Source organism: Pan paniscus, chromosome 12, assembly GCF_029289425.2.
Source record: "Pan paniscus chromosome 12, NHGRI_mPanPan1-v2.0_pri, whole genome shotgun sequence".
Lineage (NCBI taxonomy): Eukaryota > Metazoa > Chordata > Mammalia > Primates > Hominidae > Pan > Pan paniscus.
Genome location: NC_073261.2, coordinates 71012330 through 71039133, shown reverse-complemented (window position 1 = coordinate 71039133; position 26804 = coordinate 71012330). Strand labels below are relative to the sequence as shown.

General features: G+C 36.0%; 1 protein-coding gene across 19 annotated transcripts in view; it reads right to left on the bottom strand.

The window, feature by feature from the left end:
- Positions 1-688: 688 nt before the first annotated feature.
- The window catches only part of CCDC88A (coiled-coil domain containing 88A), a 132186-nt gene continuing 106070 nt past the window's right edge, over positions 689-26804 (bottom strand). For 3 of the 19 annotated variants that reach the window (XM_034953169.2, XM_063594945.1, XM_034953170.2), the window contains 9 exons: positions 25068-25213; positions 21798-21890; positions 21445-21659; positions 15843-15926; positions 14645-14845; positions 13979-14050; positions 12603-12683; positions 9094-9359; positions 7005-8889 (listed from right to left, as the gene is read on the bottom strand). In XM_034953169.2, the coding sequence (XP_034809060.1) occupies positions 7897-8889; positions 9094-9359; positions 12603-12683; positions 13979-14050; positions 14645-14845; positions 15843-15926; positions 21445-21659; positions 21798-21890; positions 25068-25213 (2151 nt within the window). In that variant the 3' untranslated portion in view covers positions 7005-7896. Of the gene's footprint in view, positions 4010-4520; positions 4621-7004; positions 8890-9093; positions 9360-12602; positions 12684-13978; positions 14051-14644; positions 14846-15842; positions 15927-21444; positions 21660-21797; positions 21891-25067; positions 25214-26804 lie in introns of those variants that run through there. The other 16 variants (XM_034953176.2, XM_034953178.2, XM_055107926.1 and 13 more) reach the window with 10 other exon arrangements.

Below are 26804 nucleotides of genomic sequence, written 5' to 3'. Positions count from 1 at the left end.
ATTCCTCTTCTTGTGGTCATGAAAATTCTAGTATTTCCTTCTAGTACAACCAAATGGGACTGTCTTTTGTTTCTGTTTTTGTTTTTTTCTGAAATGGGATATTCTTTAAGAACCACATCTTCCTAAGTTTGATCATTCAAAAAGTAGTTTCCATCTGGTAGAAATATTGTACTTAGTTTGTACCAAGTTGTGTTACTAAAAGGCAAAATAAAAGTAATGACTTTATTCTAAGGTTCCTCTTAGTCTTTACATACTCGGTATTCTATCTCTAACACAAAGTAGCCGTTTTAGGTTGCTTTGCATATGAAATGAAGGTACTAATGAATACACGGAAATTAAGTACCTTAGGTATCTGGTCTAATTGCCCTCCCCACCTTATAGTGAAAACAGGCCCAGAAAAACTGACTAGCCCAAGGATGAGGCCAGTTCCTTTGTCTCCCAAAGTCTAAGTGAAAATGAGAGATTCATTTGTGCAATCTATTAGATTACATTTAAACCTATTTTGGGACTGATAAAATTGACAGATGCTCTTTCTCTCCAAACCCCTAATACTTATCACAAAATGATATGACAGAATCAACTAAACAAGGTCATGGGTTATGTCTGACAATAGTTCTCTAGGGAAAATGGAAAGAAATAAAATAACACTTGGCTAAAATGATATCACTTTTAAATGATTACTAACCAGTTGTTACAAAAATCACCTCTTGGTTTTATTTCTTTTTATATTAGTTTGATACGTGAATGTTAGTCCAACTTAATTTTTGAAGGAGAAACAAAATGAAAAATGTTTTTTAAAAAACAAACAGTGGTATCTCTTGTCATGAGTTGGATGCCTGTGACTGACATCAGGTATTGCCAAGTAATAAACATTTTGCCATTCAACTCTAAATCCCTTATTAGCATTAGTTTTAAAGGAAATGTTACAGCTTTTATATTATTTGATTTGGTATTTAATAACAGTTATAAGTACAATGGTAGACACTGAAAAAGAAAACCCTTAATAGAAAAGAAAAAGACAATTTAAAATCAGATTTTGTTGAAGGGTGTTATAAGTGCAACTTTATCCATATGCATTCCTTTTAAGGCATTTTCATTGTCCAAATATCTCAACATGTACATCAAGGTTTATATTATAAAATGGGCTCCTTTTGTATTCATTCAAGACTTAAAGAAAAAATACATCTCAGGACTAAGTGTAGCTGAAAAGAAAAACACAAAAATTCACCACTCACAAAAAGTAACTTAAAATACAAAAGTCATTTAGTATACATTACTACTCCCCATTGTAATTCCAGATTTGGTACAGTATCTTTTTCATTTCCTGACATAAACCATTAAGACAGCACAGGCTGTAGTACTTCATTGTGAGGTGGCTACAACTCTATAATATGCACAGTGATTTTAAAATAGGCTTTTTGCATGTCTTGCATGAAAGGTGCTACATACAAACCTGTTTTGTGAACTCTTTGGTAACCACCAATTTAAAAATTTGGATGAAAGCATTTCCACATGGCAGATCTGAAGCACATTATTGGAGCTCTGAGCCAAAGCTATTACCCTGTATATTGATTCTTCAGTTTCCTTGAGGGGTTAGGTGTTGATTTAGAATAGAGCCAGATAATTTAAAGCATGTCAGGCCCCGGTTAGGAAAATGAAAATGGCTCTGATTCGTTTCCAGTTGGCTTTATTATTGTTTGGCAGAAGTTGTTTAGGGGAGAAGAGTGGCTTCCTACAAAGTTTGCTTCTCAAGGTATACTGGAGAAAGTAAAATATTCGTGTGGTTACTACTGTCTAGTCGTTTCTTGAAATGGTATGAAAAAAGTGTGATGAATATAATTGAGATTATTCATATTTTTGTAGTCTCAATGTGTTCCCTTGGTTGTCTCTTTAATTGTCCCTTCTCAGGGTCAGCCTACTCAGATTCAGTACTTTACACGTTGTTTTCAGCATTTTCTGCTTGAAGCACTAATGCACTTAACCCATCATGTTCTGTATTTTAGGATATTAGTGTTCTGGAGAGGTCAAGCTGTAATGTCATTTGCCCTCATTGGGCTACCTCACCACTCATTAAATTTCAGCTTTTCAGTAATTGTTCTGGGATGTGTTCTAGTTGTGCAAATTAGATGCTAGCTAATATAAATCTAAGTTACCCACTAACCGTATTTAGCCATAACATAATTTCTATGTTTACTTTTATCCACCTAAAAATGAATGTACATTTTTTGACATGCAATTGTCTCTAGATTGCTCTGATACCTATTACCAATGTGCTACTTGAATCCAGGGAGTTATGACAGAGAGAGATGTTTCAAAGTCTACGGAAAAGGTTTTAGATATTTCTGTTGTGCATTGTTTTTGTATGTTAGTAAGAATCCTTTGTATTTCCATTTACATAGCACCTTTCATCCAAGATTTTCAAAATGATTTAATGTTAACAGCATTTGGTGGTAAAACCTAAGTTACCGGTGGCATTGAAGTACGTAAGTAAGCTCAAGTTCTCTAAGTTCCATTTCAATTTAAACATGCTCTCTTTTTTATTGATGGTCTTTTGGAAATTAGACTGTGAACACAACATTGCTACTGGCCTATGAAAGAGAGAGAGAAAGAGGGAGAGAGAAAGAGAGAGAGAGAGAGAGAGAGAGAGACTTTTCTTATGGTTACTGGGTTAGTGATGAAACCCACAACTCATAAACCACACACTATGGAATATGGAATTATTCCAAAAAGTTCTTCAGAGCTGGTAATGAAAGCCTAAGAAGTACACTGTTAAAATTTTAAAAAGTCAGTATGTTTCTCATTTCAGACCTTGAAGATTACTCTGATATTGATGTTAAATAATGAATTTGCATTAATGAGTATCAATGCATTTTTTGATTTCATAAGAAAATAAAACTGTGATATAAAATTGGAACTACTAAAAAAATTGATGTTTCCCTGGGTTAACTAAATCTATTTTTTTGTGCTTCTTCCAAATGTTTAAAGGTAACAAATGCATACAAATATTTCAAAAGTACCAATAACAGTTATCAACTTTAATGTAATATCATAAAGGAGAAAAAAATCATTAATAAATGATAGCCTTAATTATAAATGAGTTTCTGGCAAAATGCAGATCATAGTAACTTATTTACATTATTTTTGCCGTAAGAAAACTTCTTAAGCAACAGTCAGCTCTCAAGTTAAAAAAATGCACACGCATACATAACCCAATACCAATGAAAAGAAATGAGTTAAAGCACAACAGCTTTATCTTGGGAATGCCATTTGCTGAAAAACCATCTTACTAAAAAAAAGTTTCAGAAAAACACTCTTTACCATGGGTTAACTTATGAATGCTTAGTGTTGCTTAATGGGAAATATGGAAAGATTAATATCACTATAAATTTTTTATAACTCCTATTTCATTATGGATTTTTCAAGATTTATCTTATAAACTGAATTTCTTTTGCATCAAAATAATTGGCTTTAAGAAAAAAAAAGTATCAACACATGCAGTCTGCTAACCAAATAAGGCTCTGACATGCCAAAACAATTTTCTCTGTATCTTGCTATATAGTACATTCCACAAAATACTACAGCATTTAATTTAGGTTTACACAACTAAATATAAATGGCTAGATTTTGGCTAACACTTAGCAGAAGCATTAAGCAAACATGGATCAATTCATAAAACAAATGATGAAAAAAGCAGATTGTTCTTGGAGTACTTCTTTAAACACTTAACCTTAAAACACCTGGTCCTTAGTGAGAGAACGTCCTTTATTCAGTAGATCTTAACAGTACAAGGTATAGTAAGTCCTAAAACCTTTAAAAAATTTTGGCAGTTGAATCCAGTAGTGCTCCTTGATTCAAGGAAGGAAGGTTTGTATTTCTTGCCTGCTCTATTCACGAAGGACTGTTAAAACTCTCCTTAAAGATTTTTAAAAATGATTCCTATAGTTGCTAGGTGTCTTGTTACTTCAGAAATAAAGGCTTCATACTGAGAAACTGAAGGACACTTTTCTCTCTGTATTTAGTTGGAAGGTAGAAAGAAGAAAGAAAATATAAGAAAAGCTTAAAGATAAGAGAGACACAAAATACAGAGCAGCCACTATAAGAACAGCATGCACCAGGTATTTCTATAAGAATGAGAATGACAGACAATCAGAGATAATTTTTGAGTGGCTCATCATAGAATAGGCATTTAGTCATTAATTTTCAAGAAAACTGTGGGGAAGTTGTATTCCTACCACAAAAGGCTTCAAACTAAAAAAGTAATTCCTAGAACATAATTCACTAGTAAAATTAAATTTAAAGTGAGAAAAAAACTTAAAAAAAAATACTTGTTCCTTGCGCTGACAGGTAAAAACCTATGGCAGCCAACTAATCTTGCTTCACTAGTAAGTAGAACAGAAAGTCAATGAATTAAGCAAGCAATATTTACATCTGTTAATGCAATGTGCACTTGTTTCACACTTAATTTGGTTAGTTTGTATAAATGAGACTAATCTCATTTACATTTTAAGCAGGAAACTCACCACTTGGCCCACATGTCATGTAGTGGGTAATAGAATTAGGAGCTTTGTTGCTCCCTAGACCTGCTTTTTGAATTTCTGCTTTCTTGTACTTTGTCCACATCTGCAGGAGAAAAGCATTTCATGTTAATTAGTCAAAGATGAAACAAAATACAATTCAGAAGATAAGAAATACACTCTCACTGAATAGGGCAAGGAGAAGGAATCTGTAACTAACTGTCTGGGAAAATTATTAATCTCATAGGCATCTCAATACTTAAAGATTGATTTCTATATTTTAAAGCTATAAGTAATATTCCTAGGAAAGCTATAATTTTTTTAAAAACTATAACAATTACATTTCCCCCCCTCTTAGTGCCAGATAGCCTTACTATGTTTATTTACTAAATGGTCACCTACAGTCTTAAACATAATCTTGCATGTAGTAGCAAAACCATCTGGAATGAAGTATTTGTATTATTTACTAAGAAAACCAGGGCTTGATGCATATTTTATAGGCAAATAATGTTCCTCCTTATATTGGTTAAAGCTAAAATTGCTTTGGTCAAAGGGGATGCAGTGCATAAGAATATGTTTACAATTTCTAGAAAGCTAGGCCAGGAATACTGAAAGCTATCCAGCTTCATCATTTATAAAATTAGGGTACTGAATCTTCGAATAGTTTTACAAATAATCCTTTTGAAAACTGGAGGTGTCTTAGAGGAAATAAGTGCAATTGCTCAATTGAGTCAGAGTTGTTTCACTTTTACTTTAAATGAAATTTGTTTTTTAAAATTTGGGGCATCTATGTAAGATTTCACTTACAGAAAGTATTGTTTTTTTTCTTAAATGTTTGGGACACATTGGTTCCATATGATTTCTAAGGTATTTTCACCACTAAAAATTTGATTCCAAATGCTATGAAAAAACGTTGATAAGAACTAGTGTTGTGGCCAGTCGCAGTGGCTCACGCCTGTAATCCCAGCACTTTGGGAAGCTGGTCAGGAGTTGGAGACTAGCTTGGCCAACATGGTGAAACACCGTCTCTACTAAAAATACAAAAATTTGCTGGGCGTGGTGGCATGCTCCTGTAATCCCAGCTGCTTGGGAGGCTGAGGCAGGAGAATTGCCTGAATCCAGGAGACAGAGGTTTCAGTGAGATGATATCACGCCACTGTACTCCAGCCTAGGCTACAGAGTGAGATTCCATCTCAAACAAACAAACAAAAAGAACTAGTGGTGTTTTGGGGGAATTTTATGACTCCACAGCAGGTGGTGATTTCTGAAGTCCAGACTGTATTTTCCAACAGTCCTCAGGACACATGGACATGATACATATTTCTCTTACATGCACAGTGTATTTTTTTTTTTTGAAAACATGCTGCATATAAACATATAGCTTTTTGGGTAGGAAATAGTTCTTTTCTGTAAGTCTAATTCTGTAAAATAATCACATAATTTTAATATAATAGCATGTGATTTTTCAATGAATTTTGAATGAATAAATACAATATTTTAAAGTGTTATGGTCAGAATTATGATATCTAAAAAGTTGAAATAGCTGTGAAATAATCTATGACTCAGTGTGGAAAAGAAATAACACTAATTATAACATTTGTGTCATATACTGCCCCCATTTAATCTCAGCTATGTTTACCATTAAGTTTTGTTACTGGCCTATGAAAAAACAAAAGGGAAAATATTAGCACCAAATATATTTGAAATGTCAGGACTGACTGGGAAGTAACTGACAATAAAATAGAAGGATGCAAAAAGTATATTAGGTGGTACTAAAATATGACAATCCTCTGATTGTGTTCATTTGATTACCTGTACCAGAACCTTTTTTTTTTTTTTTGTAATAGCTATCGGAAAAAAAGTGTGATTACAAAGGAGACAAATTTCATTAGGAAATATTCTCTACAGATTTTTTCTTTGGTCCAGTTAATAACAACTTAATACAACAACAACAACAAAAGTATAACATAATTTCATCCCCACATGGTCACATTTGAAGGCATTCCTTCCAGGTGCCAGGCTGAGTCCTTATCAGTTATAGGCTAAATCCAAATGGCAAAAAACATTCCAGAGAGAATGCCAATGTGTATTTCTCTGGAAGTAAACGGATCAGGGTTATGGGTTTTTTTGTTTTTAGCAATCTAGGAGTTAGAGATTCAAATTTAGCTAATTTGCTTTAAAAGTGCTGTGAACACAAAAATAAAAGTTCTTTGCACTGGAGTCAAAGTTAACAAATATTTTCTTACTTTTTTTTTTTAAGCTAAAAAGTGTATTTATTCTTAGTTCTAAAATTTGTTCTACTAGAAACATACTTGTTTGAATGGTTACAAGTTCTAATTTTACATTTTAGTGTGATTATTCTTTTAAAAAAATTCTGTTTTAAGGATATACATGTATAATTTAATAATAGATTAATTATAGAAGTAACAATTTTTACCACTTTGTAAACTTGCTACCCTTTTTGATTAGAAAATACAAATTTCCAACACAATGAGTATAATTTGGTTTATTTCTCTTTGACTCTCTATAAAAAAAGAACTGGAAAAACTATTGTATTAACTGATTTCAAGTATAGAAGCCATCTTGAAGAAAAGACAGTTACTTGAGCTCTTGTATGTATCAGATGATGAAAAGTGCAGAGAAGAAACAATAAATACAAATGTTCCTAGTCACTGTGTAAATCACATTTAAATTTGATGGGATTTTCTAAGAATAACACTAAGTTTATAAGTATTAACAATCTTTTAAATCTGAAAAATGTTTTATTAATATGGGTATTAGTTAATATTTGTTATATAAAGTGTTGAATTATTAACTATTTCTTTAAAACAGGACAGATGGCCTAATTAAATGACAAAAGAAAACAACATCTTTTTACATTTTCCCTACTGATACTGTACATATGCAATATAAAGTACACATTCTGGAAGAAAAAAAGGAGTGACAGTCAGAGCAAGTGAGGGGTGGGAAGAGGAGGAAGGGAGGGAGGAAATGAACATTTTTTTCCAGAAGCAACAAAGCAAATATGACTTGGAAATGTCTTCTTGGTAAGAGAGCATGCAACTGTTTTAACATGCTTCTGGATATCAAAGTAACAATCTTATCAGGCAACAAAAAATGTGAAGGAGGAGCATGTATGGTTAAGGTTTTTAAAGGCATGCAGAAAATGGACAAAGTAATTAATATTTCATGCAGGTTTTGGTGTGGTTACACATTCACATTAATATACATGCCATCATGTACAGCTGAACACTGTGCAACAATTTTAAATAAAAAATAAAAACCTAGCCAAATGATATTTTGTTAACAGCAACTTTTCAAATCATATTAGAGAAGCAGTGTATATCAAATAACATCAATATATTATATTGTGCAGTTTTGATCATATACAACCATATTCATACCAAACAGTTTGATTATCCTCAGAAACCAACAATGCAGCTTCTGTGTCATCAGGATAGAGGCATGCAGAAGTGACAAGATTGTTGCTATTTATAGAAAACTGTAGGTTACTGTTACTAGGGTTCTGATGATCAGAAAACTGTTCATTTTCTTTCTGTGCAGGTTTATCCAAAGAGGCAGAAGCCTGGTCAGTTATTCTGATGACTGGCCTAGGAGGTAACCCACTTATGTTACTAACTAATTCTGTATTCAGGGATAAGAATGGCTGAGATGAATGGGCCACAGTAAATGGTCCTATGCTATCTTTTGCCAACATTCCGAATGCATCACTAGGCATCCTAATAGTGGCAAAAGTTTGGTTTAGAAAATGTGACCTTTCTGTTCTTGAGTTTCTAGCCTGGGCATATAGAGGCTCAGGCATGTCTATAGCTAAATCATTTTGGGCACAAGAACCTATAGTATGTGTTGGGCTGTCAAGTATATGAGAGGACCACTGGTGTAAATGGTACTCACTAGATGCTGCAGTGGTGTTGCTGTCAGCAGCAGCTGGTGGTGAATCAACTGATATGGGCAGTCTACTGTCCTTGGTCAAAAAATCATGGATGCTTGTCCTTCGTGTAGTTCCTTCGGCAGTTGAGATCACGCTGCTTGCACGAGGTAAAGTTGCATAAGGGTTACTATCTTTTGATTGTCGTGACAGAGAAGATTCTTTTACTAATTTTATCTTTCCTTGAGTGCCTGGTGTGGGTTTTCCCGCAGAACTAATGAAGTAGGTATCTTCAGTTTTTCGAGGACCAGGTCTCAAAAACTCAGGCTTAGTTGTCCGTCTATCATAGAAGTCCCCTGGGGTTTTTCCACTTACTGACCTGGCCAGACCACAGCTAACTGGTTTGTCTTTTCCCAAAAAGTCAGAAGAGACAGACAAACTTTTCATTACTTCATCTAAAAGATTCTCTTGACTTGAGGACTTTATCTGTTTAAAAAAAAATTCAAAGCAGATTAGTGAATATAGTGCCATGTTTTTACTTTCCTGATTTAGCAGACTGTGCAATATAAAATTGTGGTACCTCTTAATACTCCTTAACTTACAAAAAAAAAAAAAAAGCTCTGAAGTTCAATTACAGAAATTTAACTTGTGGTGTTCATCTAAATTAAGGTCATCATAGATAAAACTAACCTGTATTGAGGTAAGCTTATTGCTTTCTTCCAAAAACTGTTGTAGAGTAACAACTTCACTTCCAGGGGAACCAGTTTTGATCTTGTGATGTCGACTCTCCAGTGTTTCAGATATTTTGTGCTGGAGCACTGGGCTTGATCTGGTCTGTCTTTTCAAGTACTGGATTGGACTGCTACCACTGCTGGACCAAGCCTCATGGTCGTGAAGCAGGCTAAATTCTCCACTGCTGTGGCTTTGTGGCCTGCTTTGGTTATTAACTGCACCTGCTTTTGGAGTAAATGGGGTGTTGAGATTTCAATAATAGAATTGAGATTAATAATTAATACTTCATGAGTAATAACATTTGTTGACTGTGTGCTAATTATATGAACAGCCAAATTTACTTCCAAGCTTTATTTAGAAATGCTTAGTAAACCATGTCAATCTTTTATCAGTCTAACAATTGTCTGCCATAGCCTGCTTCCTTATTTTGTCAAACTGACAACTATTGTAAGCTCCATAAGGGCAAAGACTTGCTTTTACTATCATACTCAGAGCCTAAACAGAGCCTCATACAAAGCATTCAATATATTTTTTGAGTAAATGAATGAATAAATAAGTGAATAATATATTTTTTAAAATTCAGGTTCAAATAGTTATAAAATGCCTTGCAGGCCAGGCGTGGTGGCTCAAGCCTGTAATCCCAACACTTTGGAAGGCCGAAGCAGGCGGATCACGAGGTCAGGAGTTGGAGACCAGCCTGGCCAATATGGAGAAACCCCATCTCTATTAAAAATACAAAAAATTTGCCAGGCGTGGTGGTGCACGCCTGTAGTCCCAGCTACTCAGGAGGCTGAGGCAGGAGAATTGCTTGATCCTGGGGGGTGGAGGTTGCAGTGAGCAGAGATCATGCCACTGCACTCTGGCCTGAGACTCTGTCTCAAAAATAAAAATAAATAAAATAAAATGCCTCACAATTTAGGATAAGAACATGATTAGACAAAATATATATATATTTCATCTAATGTGTATTTTTATATATATTATATATAATATATAAATATATATATTATATATTACATTATATATAAATATACATATGTGTGTGTGTATTTTTTCTTTTTGAGATGGGGTCTCACTGTGTCACCCAGGCTGGAATGCAGTGGCACGATCTCAGCTCACTACAACCCCCGCCTCCTGGGTTCAAGTGATTCTCTTGCCTCTGCCTCCCAAGTAGCTGGGATTACAGGCATGCGCCCCCATGCCAGGCTAATTTTTGTACTTTTAGTAGAGACGGGGTTTCACCATGTTGGCCAGGTTGGTCTCTAACTCCTGACCTCAGGTGATCTGCCCACCTCGGCCTCCCAAAGTGCTGGGATTACAGGTGTGAGCCACCGCACCTGGCTCATTAGGTGAATTTTATATTATTTCAGTATGTTAAGACCAAAAACTGTTCTAAATGCAGAAAATTCTATTTTAATTATTTGCTTATCTAAGAAGTCCTCATTACTACTTGAAGGCTTCTCTGTTCATCCTGCATGGATAACTTTAAACATTTAAAAAAATTTAAATAGCATACACATAAGGAAAGTTAAATAAAGATATGAAGCAATTACTTACAACATTTCAGTAAAAGTATACAATCAAATATGTAGTGCTTTATTCTTTTTTAAATGTCTTGATCATCTTATTGTTCTTGCTGTCCACTGTTGATGTGGTGCCTATATAACCTTAAAAGACTCAGTTGACATTAAGCAACTATATAAAATGAAAATTAGCTAGTTCTAGAATTAAACTCCCTCAAATCTATGGTGTTCCTTAAGAGTACTGATTTGTTTTGATCACGAACAAACTGTACATCAAAATAGAAAATGCAACTTTCCATTGTTTCCCAGTCACAGAGAGTAAAGTGGGCCACGAAAGAATTTGGCTCAAGTTATGTAACATTTTACAAAAGTAAGAGTTTCTTAAATTTTCAAATCAGAAAAAAAAAATCCTATTTTCAGACTACATTTTTCTACTGGATGTAAAGACATTTTTAATTAAATAATTTATTTCTTTTAAGGCTAGTCAAATGAAGTAGTGGGAGTGGGAAAGGAACAAAGAAATCTGAAAAACATGATAAAAATTAAAAAAAGAAACCCACCTCAAAATTAGGTATTTCAGATCACTGTAATAATGTCATAGCATTAATTGATAAAATAAAATTACAACTGAGACAAAATAATTTTATAATCCAAAAAGGAACAAAACAAATGCATTCCTTGTAACCTGACAATTCTGGAGTACAGAGAGTAACTATGATATATTGGTTAAATAATTCAGAGGCTGGATGAGGTGGCTCACTTGAGCTCAGGAGTTCGAGACAAGCCTGGGCAACATGTTAGAAACCCTGTCTCTAACAAAAATACAAAAAAACTAGCTGGGCATGGTGGCATGGGTCTCTGTAGTCCCAGTTACGTGGGAGGCTGACGTGGTAGGATCGCTTGAGTCTGGGAGGCAGAAGTTGCAGTGATTTGAGATAGTACCACTGCACTCAGCCTGGGTGACACAGCGAGAACCCGTCTCAAAAAAAAAAAACACAAAAAAACAAAAAACCTTCCAGGCCGGGCAAGGTGGCTCACACCTGTAATCCCAGCACTTTGGGAGGCCAAGGCAGGTGGATCACCTGAGGTCAGGAGTTCAAGACCAGCCTGGTTAACATGGTGAAACCCTGTCTCCACTAAAAATACAAAAAATTAGCTGGGTGTGGTGGTCGTTGGCACCTGCAGTTCCAGCTACTTGGGAGGCTGAGACAGGAGAATGGCTTGAACCTGGGAGGTGGAGGTTACAGTGAGCTGAGATCACACCACTGCACTCCAGCCTGGGCGACAGAGTGAGACTCCGTCTCAAAACAAACAAACAAACAACTTCCAGAATCTGAGTAGGCAGTATATCTTTAAGAAAAAGGTATCAGTCAAGGTTTCCAGACATTTACTTAAATACCTCACCTTGGAATGCACATTTAAAAATTAAGAAAAAAAATCTTGAAATAATTCCTTATATGAGCCAAATGCATTCATATAGTTCTTGTTCAATATATATATACACAAATAGTTGTTTCTCAAATTAAACACAAAATCCTTCCCCTTATTTTGTGGATAAATTAAGCCAAACATATTTCTAAAATATGAGTAATATGAGTTCAATGTCCATGCGTCATAAGAAAATGAAGGACAATCATTTTCATGTCAAAGACAAAATGTCAGTAAAATAAGGACATATAGATAATTTTGAAGTATAAATATTACCATAAGACTTTTATCTGTGAAGACAAAAAAGTGAAACTAAATAACTGCTCCTGTTTTTACATTTGTATACATTGAAATACATTTGTATTACAATGTGAAAAGTATAAAATGTTCCAAACAACTATGTTCCAAACATAGATGATTTGGATTTCATGCTTTACCCCAGAAACTTCATACCATCTCCCACCTTTAAATACTGGAAATGGATAGAGCGCATTAATAAATTTACCTACAGCATACCTTTGACTTCATGTAGTGAAGCATTATTATTGCTATTGCTAGTGGATGTTCTGCCACTATCAAGGCTGGCTGGTCTTGAAGCTAAATGAAAAAACCAGGAGACAGTGTGATAAAACTTCTAGCTGATGATGCTGATGAGCTTTTACATTCTGATTACAGAATGCTTTGAGGAGGCAATCATGCATACTTTCACAAGATGAGCATGCCCAGATTAGAAAGCAAATTTCCAGATAGTTCATTGAGACACTTTAGAATAGGACACTTCTGAAACAATAGTTGAGATTCAAAGAGGAGGATAAAGTGCATATTTAGATTTGAAAATGAGTTCTAGATGGATATGCCAGGAGTGTTTTAGTCAAATATGAATGTTTTAGTTAAATAGAATGACATATACCCCAAAATGCTATTGATTGGGTCACCTACAACAGATCAGACAAGGAACTCTGCACATTGCAGAGATGTCAAGAAGAGGAGGAATACAAGCATCTATACAGTTAATGTCCTGTATTCCTATCTGTAACAAGGGTAACAATTGTATAATTAACACTGCCCTATGCTAACTCTTAAAACCCTGTTTACATTAAAATTCCTTTAACATGTTATCCACTTATTGCCAATAGTTTGGTGAGATATGATTTTCTAGACAGAAATGGAAAATATCTGAAATACTCAACATTGCCCAAAAACTGGTTTCTTTTTGAGTCAGAGTCTCACTCTGTTGCCCAGGCTGGAGTGCAATGACACAATCTTGGCTCACTGCAACCTCCGCCTCCTGGGTTCAAGCGATTCTCCTGCCTCAGCCTCCCAAGTAGCTGGGATTACAGGTGCCTGCCACCACACCCAGCTAACTTTTGTATTTTTAGTAGAGATGGGGTTTCTCCATGTTGGCCAGGCTGGTCTCGAACTCCTGACCTCAGGTGATCCGCATGCCGTGGCCTCCCAAAGTGCTAGGATTACAGGCGTGAGCCACTGTCCCTGGCCCAAAAATTGGTTTCTTAAAGTTCATCCTTTAAAACAGGTATTTTTAATATTTTAAACTAATATGTATTTTAAATTGGCATTTTAAACCAATGGCAAAATGCAACTCTTATAACTTTAATCTTATACAAAAATGGTAAGAAAATTACCTTTGAAGACTGTGCAGGCATACTTTATAAATGACCTTGGCTAAAACAGAGAACATTTAGATGAAGCAATTATCTTAAAAGAAGCAGAAGGGAGTATTAGGTTTGAAGAAATGGTAGAGGTAACTATGAGATGCAGGATAGAGAAAACATGCTTGCTGGCAATGCCGCATTCACCTATTAAATGCAAGAGTCCTAGCATTCCCATTCTGTATTTAATGTGTACTCTCTAAATAAAGTTCATTATCTTACCATGAACTCTTGATCCCGTACTAGAATCATCACTAACACCTTGTGGACTTATGTCTTCAAAGGATGTAGTATCTACATAAAATAGCAAAATGGATATAAAGATATTTTTGTAATAAAAAACCATTATAAAATTTTATTTACATAGAATATGGAAATTGTTTTTCAATCATGTATAATACAGATTGACTTAACATATTTCATAGACTCAACTAGAAACTGGAACTAGGAATAAGAAAAATGACAACTCTCATTAGAGTTGACTTGCTTAGGGAAAACACCAAAAGCAATGAAACAATCTCCCCTCTGACCCTGCAAAGCAAAACAAGAGCCTGGGTTGTTCTAGGTAGTTCTGTTGGAAGTTGTAGTGCTTTTAGTTTTTAGAAAACTAGCATTGCCTTCTTTTATCACTCTTTACCTGGTTTACTTCTCGTTTTCTTGTTAATTCATTAGCTGTTTATTATGAAAGGAGGCCTGGAAAAGATTTTAGTTATTTGTATAACGTTTTATATTTTTAAAATGATTTGAAAGTTCCTCCAAATCCAATACAGATCATGTTTTGATAATTATTTCAGGTTGCTGCTTTTTAAAAAGTACACAGGGAAAAGTCAAATTAAAATTCTTGTTGCCAACAATTACACCACAGTGCAAATAGCAGACGGCCTATACCTTTATTATTAACCAACTGCTTGGATCTGAAGCCTGCAGAAGAGTTGACAGTTGAAAAGTTGATGGCTGTAGTAGAGAAGGCCATAGCTCCCAATTCTTTTCTCCTTTTACCCGTTGAAATATCATCAGGAACCTCCAAATTCTCAGTACTACCTGTCCACTGTCCTGCTAGGACCATGGACTGCACCAGGTCATTCATGGCTGGGATGCAAATGAAAGCAAATGAATCAGCATGGTTAATGTATTTGTTCTTATTTCTATTTTGTAGTACAAATACTGTGGTTTTTGTCTATGAATTAATGCAAATGGACATAAAAAATTATAACCACATGGTCATTTAAATTATGACATGCATTCAGCTGAATGAAATGAGTAGGCCAAAGGCTGATAAATTTCAATAAATACTTTTATCCCACCTCCACCCCCTTTAAAAGACAGAGAAAGGAATTTTACTAAGTACGACTGCCATGCTATTGTGCAGCGATGTGCTAAAACTTTAATTAGCAGCCTTCACAATGTGGTTTTGTGGTGACAAAAATGGAATGAATAAAGGTAAGATGGAGAGCAGTTCTTATATAGCATCATTATTGAAAATGAAAGTCCTTGGTCAGAGCAGGTTACTGAAGAAATTATTCATTTTATGACTCAATAAGTATACCATTCAATAAAAACCTGAAAGAGATGATATCTAAAGTGACAGACACTTAATGTGATTATGTAACTACCCATGCCACATAAAAAAAGAAAATCCAGAATATTATTATTTAAAGAATGACAAGCATTTTCAAGGGTTTTTGGCCACTTTATTTATTTAATTAATCTGGTTCATTAAAGGAAATTAACTTCTAATGCTAAACATTTTGTTATATTCTTCTTAAGTAAACTTCTTTGGGAAAAAATCTCTATGGCATATAAAATAACGGGTTTTTTTTCTGCCAATTTTTTAGAAGGCACTGGAAATTTACGAGTAAGTTACATGTATGACTAGAAATATGCACGTATATGTATCAGTGGACATATACATAATGCAAATTCAGTGCCACTTGAAAAAAAAAATTCTTCTAGCTCCTTATATTAGAGGAAGACTGACCTCTGCAAAATAAGGAAATTGGCACAGTCCAGAGAAAGGTTAGTGAAAAATTAGTAATGAAAGCCAGTGTAGTCAGTTGAAAGAAGCTGAACTGTCATAAAGTCTTACACATGGAACGACGGTAGCAGGCCTTCATTTTGTCTTTATCCTTCGGTCTGTTCCTCAAAAAGGGCAGTCTTTTCAGTGCAACCACTTTAATGTCAGAGCATGAGGAAAAACAGAAACAGGGAAATGAAAGAAAAAAGGGAGAAGAACAGATGGGAGTTAAATGTTGAAATTAAGGACAGAAATGAATGTTTGAGTTTTAGCTATGTATGCTATATTAAGGCTATTATTCTCATGCTGCTGAGTGATAATGAAATATGAAATATGTACTTTGATATTTTAAAATACTTGGAAAAGCACTGAAGACAATGACGAGGAACATATACTTTTTTTTTTTTTTTTTTTTTTGAGACGGAGTTTTGCTCTTGTTGCCCAGGCTGGAGTGCAATGGCGCGATCTCGGCTCACTGCAACCTCCGCCTGTGATTCTCCTGCCTCAGCCTCCCTAGTAGCTGGAATTACAGGCATGTGCCAACATGCCTGGCTAATTTTGTATTTTTAGTAGAGACAGGGTTTCTCCATGTTGGTCAGGCTGGTCTCGAACTCCCAACCTCAGGTGATCCGCCCACCTCAGCCTCCCAAAGTGCTGGGATTACAGGCGTGAGCCACCACACCCGGCCTGAGGAACATATACTTTTAAAGCTTGGATTGGTTACAGTCCTATAAAAACAGGAACTGATTAGAATTATTTATGCAGGAATCAACTTTCCTAGTTAAGTTGTAAAGGTAAACCTTTAAAATGAAGGCTACTGGTGGTTCACAGAGTCTACATGATGAAAATGTACAAGGCTTTTGAAGTCTCTATTTTAACTATTTTAACTTTTTAAACATACGTTAAAATATTTATTTTGGAAAACAAAAATAACTTAGGAAAAGGCACATTCCACCACAGTATTTTATTAATATAAAGCAACAAAAACTAGGGTACCCAGGGGATGTTTAAAACAGTCTTAAAAACTTCAAGATTTCGAGGCATGGTAGCTTCTGCCTGTAATCCCAGCATTTTGGGAGGCCAAGGCAGGAGGATCGCTTGAGCCCAGGAGTTCAAGACCAGCCTGGGCAACAGAGCGAGAACCCATCTCTACAAAAAATTAGCCATGTGTGGTGAGCACCTGTAGTCCTAGCTGTTCTGGAGGGTGAGGCAGGAGGATCGCTTGAGCCCAGGAGTTCAAGGCTATAGTGAGCTATGATCACGCCACTGCACTCCAGCCTGGGTGACAGAAGGAGACCCTCTCTCAAAAACAACAAAACAAAACAAAACTCAAAAAAACCTTTCATTAGTTTATTACACTTCAATAAAGAAAATAAATTCCTTCTTGGTTTAAACTGGATTCTGGTGCATTATTTAGCAGCACCACTGAAATAAAAATTCTTTTGACCAGAGTATTTCTAAAGATTAAATAAACAATCACATTAAGTTCATTTTACAAAAGATTGGTTGGGGGAAAGAGGGGAAAAAAAAGAGTATTTTGATAGTAGTAATAAGCATTAGCAATAAGCTCCGATAAACCTAAAAAATAAGGAGGTACCCCAAAGCAAGCAAAAATGAGAGAAAAGTATAACATTTTTAGATATTTTGAAGAGCTTTTTGAAGGAATTTGATTTTGTGAATAAAAGTTAGGATTATCACTAAAATATGAGTCATTAGAACAAAAATAAAAACGTTCACTAGAGTCACTAACCATTCTTAAGTTAAATTTTAGTAAGATTTAACTATAAAAATTATTGTATCTTTTTAGAAATGTAATTTAGGAATTAGGAAAAACAATTTGCATAAAGACCTAAAAACATATTATACACTATTTAATAACTACATTCTTTCTCAGTGTTTGCTGTCATCGTGTAAATAATCACAGCTCTTTTGACAAACTAACAAGTATCATTCATTAGAGAGAGTGCAATGGACATATAGCTCTTTAACTTGTTTGATTGCTATTAGGAGCAGTCATGATTCATTTAAGGTTTTAGTTTGACCTATTTCTTTTCAAGCTTAGTAAACACAGCTGTTTTCAATGATTAAAAAGAAATGAACTGAAAGCAATATAAAAATGGACACTTAGATAAAACAAAGCTGAGTGGTTGCAGCATGCACATGTTGTCTTGTTTGCTTTTCTTTTTCTGTTTTTAATTTTTTTTCCAAGGACTGCTTTACTGACAGATACTCTTCCAAAATGGACAGAATAAAAGGAGTTTTATATTTGTCAGGAAGAAATGATTCTTCCTATAGCAATGAGTTTGTATATATACAATGTTCATTTCCCAAAACATAATGAAATTAAGGGAACATTAGTATTTGTTGGGTTTGGGGTTTATTTTAAAAATTCTAAAACTAAACAACTGTAGGAAAGGAGAATATCACTTCCTTCTGATTCTTATTCTGGATGTTTCAGCAGAGAATATGAAATGATGACAGATTTATACCTAAACAGACAAGATGACTTCAAAAAAGACTTTTGTGCCTCTCTTGTGTATGCTTATATCTGAATTGACATTTTTTTCCTTTAAAGCCAGGCACAGTGGTTCATGCCTGTAATCCCAGCACTTTGGGAGACCAAGGCAGGAGAATAGCTTGGGGCCAGGAGTTTGAGACCAGTCTGGGCATAATAAGTGAGACCCTGTCTCTAAAAAACAATTAAATAAAATAACAATTGTCAGTGCAGTGCTGTTTTCCTGTAGTCCCAGCTATGTGGGAGGATGACGCTGAAGCAGGAGGATCCCTTGAGTCCAGAAGTTCAAGACTGCGGTGAGCTATCATTACACCACTGCACTCCAGCTTGGGCAACAGAGTAAGACTCCATCTCTTAAAAAAAAAAAATCTTCCTTTAAAAAAAAAATTAAGTATACCTATTACCATTTCTTTCTTTTTTGTTTTTTTTGAGATGGAGTCTCGCTCCTGTCGTGCAGGCTGGAGTGCAGTGGCGTGATCTCGGCTCACTGCAAGCTCTGCCTCCTGGGTTCATGCCATTCTCCTGCCTCAGCCTCCTGAGTAGCTGGGACCACAGGCACCTGCCACCATGCCCAGCTAATTTTTTGTATTTTTAGTAGAGACAGGGTTTCACCATGTTGGCCAGGATGGTCTCAATCTCTTGACCTTGTGATCTGCCTGCCTCAACCTCCCAAAGTGCTGGAATTACAAGTGTAAGCCACTGCGCCCAGCCCCATTTCTTATTTGGTAAGATGTCAGATATTTTATATCCAAAGATAACAGATAAAATTAAGTTATCTGCCATCTTTTAAAGAAAACTTGATGACCTGTCTAAAACAGTAACTACTTGGAGGATTTGTATAGATTTACTTGGTGGACAAAACCAGACAGCAAAAGACCCAGGGTAACAATAATTTTATGTGGGGATATAGAATTATAAAACTGCTTGAGACACACACACACACGTACATATACATATATGTGTGTATATGTACATATATATACCTGTGTGTGTATATATAAGTGTGTATGACTTTTTACGTTGCTTACCTATGGATTCTAGTTTTTAGGCACCTATACTTGCATTCTGAAATATATCCCATAATTTTATTTAATTTTTTTGAGACAAAGTCTCGCCCTGTCACCTAGGCTGGAGTGCAGTGGTGCAATATTGGCTTACTGCAATCTTCACCTTCCAGGTTCAAGCGATTCTCCTGCCTCAGCCTCCTGAGTAGCTGGTGCATGCCACCACAATGGGCTAATTTTGGATTTTTAGTAGACACAAGGTTTCACCATGTTGGCCAGACTGGTCCTAAACTCCTGACCTCAAGTGATCTGCCCGCCTCAGCCTCCCAAAGTGCTGGGATTACAGGCATGAGCCACCGCGCCTGGCCTATAGCCCATAATTAATGCCTAATATCCTATACCCTAAAATACTATGTTTCCAGAGATAATTCACCTAAGCCAAAACACTGTGAATAGTTTTTTGAGTGCTTTGAGAGTTGCCCATTTGGAGAGTCTACCCCTGGGAGAAGCAGCAGCTGCATTTACCTGCTATTTCAAAAGAATAGAATGTGTCTGTGTGTGTGTGTTCAATTAGTGACATTAGTGATAGTGTGAGAGGATTCAAAGTATCCTGTTCACATATTTTGTAAGAACTTTGATAGTAGTCAACTTCTTAGACATCTTTAAAAAAATTTTGATTTTCTTGGAATATACTTCCAAAGCTTTTACTTTGGTTTTACTGTTTAAGCATACTAGTAATGAAATTAAAAGGTTATAATTGTATAGAGCATATTATAATGCGGTACTTCTAAATTTGTAATAAAAATTATATCATAAGTTTATAAACAAATATGTATCTCTTCACCTAATTTTTTTTTTTTTTTGAGACAGAGTTTCACTCTTGTTGCCCAGGCTGGAGTGCAATGGTGCAATCTCAGCCTCAGCCTCTGCCTCCCAGGTTCAAGCGACTCTCCTGCCTCAGCCTCCCAAGTAGCTGGGATTATAGGCATGCACCACAATGCCCGGCTAATTTTGTATTTTTAGTAGAGACGGGGTTTCTCCATGTTGGTCAGGCTGGTCTCCAACTCCCAACCTCAGGTGATCCGCCCGCCTCGCCATCCAAAGTGCAGGGATTACACGCGTGAGCCACTGTAACTGGCCCCCACATCTCTATTTTATTTTGAGACGGGGTCTTGCTGTGTCACCCAGGCTGGAGTGCAGTGTGCAATCTTGACCCACTGAAAACCTTCGCCTCCCAGGTTCAAGTGATTCTCCTGCTTCAACCTCCTGAGTAGCTGGGATTATAGGTGCACAATACTACAACGGGCTAATTTTGTATTTTTCTTTCTTTCTTTTTTTTTTGAGATGGAGTTTCACTCTTGTTGCCCAGGCTGGAGCGCAATGGTGCAATCTTGGCCTCAGCCTCCCGAGTAGCTGGGATTACAGGCATGAGCCACCACGTCTGGCTAATTTTGTATTTTTAGTAGAGACGGGGTTTCTCCATGTTGGTCATGCTGGTCTCAAACTCCTGACCTCAGGTGATCCGCCCACCTCGGTCCCCCAAAGTGCTGGGATTACAGGTGTGCGCCACCGTGCCCGCCAGCACCTCTCTATTTTAGATCCTTTACCAAGCAATCCTTCAATAATTTTCTTAACCTTCTGTAATTTCTAAATCATTGAATAACACCCCTTCAAATTCATACCTATTTTTGCTTCCCCAAATGTAACTTTGTTCCAATGTGACACCATCAAAGTATATGAGCAGAAACCTCATTATAGAATGCCTTATTATTCTGATTAAGTTATATATAATTATGAAAATGACATCTCATATTTCTAACTTGCTCCTTGCAACTGTCCTGTGAAGTATGAAGCAAAGGTAAAAGGCCTGCCCATATTAACAGAAATAGCAAGTGGCAGAGGTATTCCAGCTCTTATTTTAACTTTCTTTCTGCAATATTTTACCCCTCTGGCCAAATGATAGTATATCTGTGTATGATTTACCTCAGAAAATTGTGTGGCTGTACACTAATGCAGTACACAATTAATTTTATGATGTGAAATTAAAAAGAAATGCCATTCATCAGACTATTCCCCCAAAGGACTACTGAAGTTTTAAAAAATCTTTAGAAAGGATTCTAAATCAATACGATGTTTAAAGAGTTTAAGCACTCACTGCTGCTTTTCTTGGTCCCCAAGGTCTGGCCATCTTCTAAAGAGTTTGAACCTACTGAAGAACTATCTTGACTGTCTTGATGAGGGAGCTGAAGAAATCCTTCACTGGAGTCTGAGCGGGTGGGTGTTAATGTTAGAGATTTCTGGCGTTCCCGATTAATATCTTTCTTAGACTTTATCAATTTTCTCATTTTTAGAGTAATCCAGTTGCCTCTCCTAACAGAATTTTAAAAATTGTTATCAGTTTAAAATTCAACATACAAATCCTTCACAAAAGTAGAAGTCATCACAATATTAGAAATAACCTAGTGTTTTTTTTCAAAATAAGAATTCATAAAATTTGGTTAATGGTACCTTCTAGGAGGAGATGGGTCATAAAATTTGTATTGATCCATAATTTTTTCTTCTAGTTTCTCCTTCTGACGTCTTAATTCATTTAACTTATCACTATAAAATAAAAATTACCTTTTAGGACAGGCATATTTTGTACAGCTATGAATATTAAATTATTCGGTGACTGTGATCTAATGTCTCCCCAAAACATAAAAAAATACAGATACCATGGTTGGCAACTAAGATTTTATCAGGTAGTTAACAATGGGAATTTTTCCATGTTTCTCCTTTTTTAAAAATTTACATTTTTTTTTCCTTTTTGGAAGAAAGGTGACCTATTACAATTTATATCAGCAAAAAATAAAAACATTGTTTAGTTTGCTTACAATTATAGATATAATGAATAATCCTGCAAACACATGTTCATGCAAATATTTTTCTTTTCAGCAGAATTACTTAGGTTTGATTTACTTGTAGAGAACCATTTCCTGACTCCAGCAATGCATGAGTCATTGCATCCTAGTCTCATTTTTATATTCTCAGTAGTATTTACTATATAGAGAAACATCAAAGATCATCAAAGTATTGTCTCTAAGAAAACCCCACAATGCCAAAGAATACTATTTACTTCAGAAACATTAGTGATCATTTACAATGAGGAAGGCATGAGGTATATATGAAGATGAATAATAAATAGCTTTGTTTACAATATAGGAGAGAAGATATATCCATAAATTAATATAATAACATATAATATTGTGTGTGTGTATATATATAAAATGACTATATAATCCAAGGTAGTAGCAGTACCAAAATAAAATACTGTGCAAGTACAACAGGAAGGTAAATATATCCATCTTAGATCACGAAATAAAGCCCCATGAAGAAAAAGGCGATTATTAGATAGGCTGAAAAGGAAAGATAAGAATGCTAAATTACATGTTGGTGTAGTTGTAGGAAGTTAAAAAATGCTAAGTTATGTTTAGCTTGAATGTTATAGGCTGAGAGGAAGCAGTGAGGGAGAGTTTTTGTTTTACATTCTGCTCAGTAGGAAATCAGAAGTATTGAAAGTTTCATTACAAAGTGGTAAGAAATCTTGGTTTAAAGTACTTTAACCCAATGATGGAACAGGATATATCGGAAAGAGTGGAGATAAGGCAGGGCGCGGTGGCTCAGGCCTGTAATTCTAGTGCTTTGGGAGGTGGAGGCTGGTGGATCACTTGAGCTCAGGAGTTTGAGACCAGCCTGGCCAATGTGGCAAAACTCTGTTTTTACAAAAAATACAAAAATTAGCAGCATGCCACAGCATTTGCCTGTAGTCCCAGCTACTTGGAAGGCTGAGGCAGGAGAATAGCCTGAACTCAGGAGTGGAGTTTACAGTGAGCTGAGATTGCGCTACTGCACTCCAGCCTGGCTGACAGAGCAAGACTGAAAAGAAAAAAAAAAAAAGATTGGAGATAAGAAAACATTCAGGAAGCTAATGGGGTAGTCTATTTGAGAGAGAAGGCTGAATTACAGTGGTGGAGACTAGGAAGAACTAACTTGAGAGATTCTGTAGAAGATGCCTTGTGAACAGATGTTGCCAACAGTTATACCACAGTACAAACAGCATACAGCCTACATTTATTATTCACCCAACTGCTTGGATCTGAGGCCTGCAGAAGAGTTGACATTTGAAAAGTTGTGAACAAGGCTGTAGTTCCCAGTTCGTTTTTCCTTTTCCTTGTTGAAATATCATTAAGAACCTCCAAAATCTCAATACTACCTGTCCACTGCCATCCTGCTAGGACCATGTGACAAAGGCATTTAGCTAGAAATGTCTAACATGCAAGATGGATATTTGTAATTTAAATTCATTAAGTCAGAATAGATCATAATCTTTGGAAGTCAACTATCTAGATACAAGCACTTTCACCTGGAAATGTATTAGTCACCAAGGGTCAGAATAGTAAGACAACAAAGCTTTGGATAATGCCTCTGCTTAAGGGACAGGAGACTCAAATGCCAAAAGTTTTATATATATGCAAAGCTTCTTAACCTAAAACAAAGCCTTCTTTTGAAAGCAAGTAAAGGAATACATACCCCAGAAAGGACTAAAAGGACTAAAGGTGGAGCCCAAGTTGTCCAGTCACAAATGTGAAATTTGAGGTTTTACATTTACTTTGAAAGTTTACACAAATTCTGCCTTTGTTCCATGATACACCTGTGTATTAATAAAGAAATAATGTTCCCTGCCTGAAATTTTTTGGTAAGACTCGTGCTTCAGAAAAATGTATGATGTATCCTGGTTTCACATGTGCCCTGGCTGTTTATGTACATCAAGTCTGAGAGGCACAGACATACTACTTCATGCACTCCTTGAATAATCTAGAAAGTAAGTGTCATCTCTATTTTAGAGAAGAAGAAACTAATGATCAAAGAAATGACTAGTCTGTGGTCACACTGTGAGTGGATGAATTGGGACATGAATTAGAAGCTGTCTAATTGCAACATCTGTGCTATTTCTATTTTACTGTGATGCTTCTCATTTGTGGGGCAAAGAGAAGAGATGTATTGAGTAAAGATGAATCATCGGGTAGTAATACCAAGACTACCCACTGGGCTGCACAGGCCCAAATGTGAGTCTTAACAGATTGTTTAACTTTCTGGAGACACAACTTACCAATAATTAAGCCCTGTCAACTCTCTTTCACATGTCTTGCAGCTTGATCTCAACTCCTTGGTATGGCATAGAACAACCTTTGTAAACTGGGTCCTGACTGTTTAGCCACTTCTCTATTGCACCCCTCCTTTCCTCAATTTTGCTCCAGAAAGAACAATTAATTTTTAGGTCCTATACCACACCACAACATACTTTCATCACACTTCCATGACTTTGTATTGCAGCTCTCCTGGGCTGGCATGCCTCCTCAAGCAAATTCCTATCGAACCTATAAATCTCCACTCAAATCTCATCTTTGGAAAGTTCACCTTGCCTCTCCCAGACTAAGATATTCCTGCCCCTATATGTGCTATATTTCTATGGCCTCCTACATATACTTCCATTATAGAATTACTGTATTTAAATGTTTATTTGTATTTCTCACTTTATACTACTAATTCTTTAAGAGCAAGATGCATGTGTTTTCATGTTAGTATTTCTGATTATTAGAATAGTGCCTGGAATATAAGCACTCAAAAATATTTGTTGAAAATCAGTAAAAATTAGCATGAATTTTCTCTGCCACTGGGTATGGCAATGATAAAATCATGAGTAACATATTTCAGAGTGCAAAATTATTTGGTACCTACATGTACTGTCTTTGTTCAACATGAAAAAGATCCTTGCTTTCCATATTCTGCTCCAAAAGTGTTCTGTTCTGTAGCATTAATGTCTGAATTTGATCTAGTAGATGCCGATTTTCTTCTTCTAAATTTCCTTTAAGTTGGCTTAGCAACTGTTTAAACACAAACATTTTTTTAAAAAATCAACATTTACATTTAACATAAATCAACTGAAAAATATGAAGTACTACACAAAGATTTAAGTGTTCCACTGTTTGAACAATTAGATGATCGTACTTTTATCAGAGCATGATTATTTTAGTGATGACACCTACAGCACTGGGTTACATGCTCTCTCTCTCTCTCTATATATATATTTTCTTAATTTTCACAAACACTGGGTCTAATATATAATATATTATCTACTCCCCAAACACTGCTTTCTGTCTTTAAAACTGTTTAACTTATAGTATAGTCCAAAAGCTAGATTCAAATATCTAATATTTTATTTCTATGAAATGTTAGACAAGTAAGTTCTCAGATCTATGAAATGAGGATAGCTCCCACCCAACAAGGCTGTTGCAAGGATTAATTAGCATATGTAAAGTATCTAGTAGCATGTGTATAGCACACACTAAGTACTTAGCATGTCTCATAATTTCCCCATCTACTGTTTTCTTTTTTTGAGACAGAGTTTCACTCTTGTTGCCCAGGCTGGAGTGCAATAGCATGATTTCGGCTCACTGCAACCTCTGCCTCCCAGTTTCAAGCTATTCTGTCTCAGCTTCCCCAGCAGCTGGGATTACAGGCATGCGCCACCACACCCAGCTAGTTTTGTATTTTTAGTAAAGATGGGGTTTCTCCATGTTGGTCAGGCTGGTCTCGAACTCCCAACCTCAGGTGATCCGCCCACCTCAGCCTCCCAAAGTACTGGGATTACAGGCGTGAGCCACCGCGCCCGGCATCCATTCACTGTTTTCAAGAAACCTTAAAAGTCTGTGTATAGTTTTTGTAGCTTGATCAAGGGAAATCGGGTAATTTAGTCAATAGTTGGTATTAACAGCTGGCATTACTAGTAGGTGGGCTGCCAGCAGCATTGGGCCTTTTCTACGCAGTTAGTAGAAACTGGAAATATGCCTTAGCTAGGCCAGAGGTTCAAACAGAAGTTAGCAGAAGGCCCAAAGTAGTGATTCTAAAAATTTGGCGTCCCTTGTAGAGTAGATTTGTGGGCCCCAGCATTCAAATTCAGCAGGTCTCGAGTAGAGCCCAGAGATCTGTATTAAAAAAGCAAAAGCAAATAACACATACCCGCCCTGCCTACACCACCACCCCCGCCGCCCCCCCGCAAAAAATAAACATTTTGAAAAATTTCAAAAGGTAGAGAAAATCAGGGAGAATTATACTATAATCATAAACAACCATCTAGATCTGTAACTGTGAATATCATACTACGTTGGTTTTATTTATCTGTATGTTGTTAAATTGAAACATATGTGGTAGATTCATTAAAAAACTGAATGCATTTATTTTCTTCCCTGTACCTATAACCTCTTGCAATGTGACTTCTCACTTTTCCCGTAAAGAAGTGGAATCTATTTTCCTTCTTCTTGAATTTGGAATGCTTTTGGCCAAGAGAAAGAGGTGGAAGTGATGGTCTAACAGTTCCAAGTCTAGGCCTCAAGTTGCCTGTGGACTTCCACTCAGACTCTCAGAGCCCTGCTGGAGGATGGAGAGACCACATGGGACAGAGAAGGGTTATCCCAC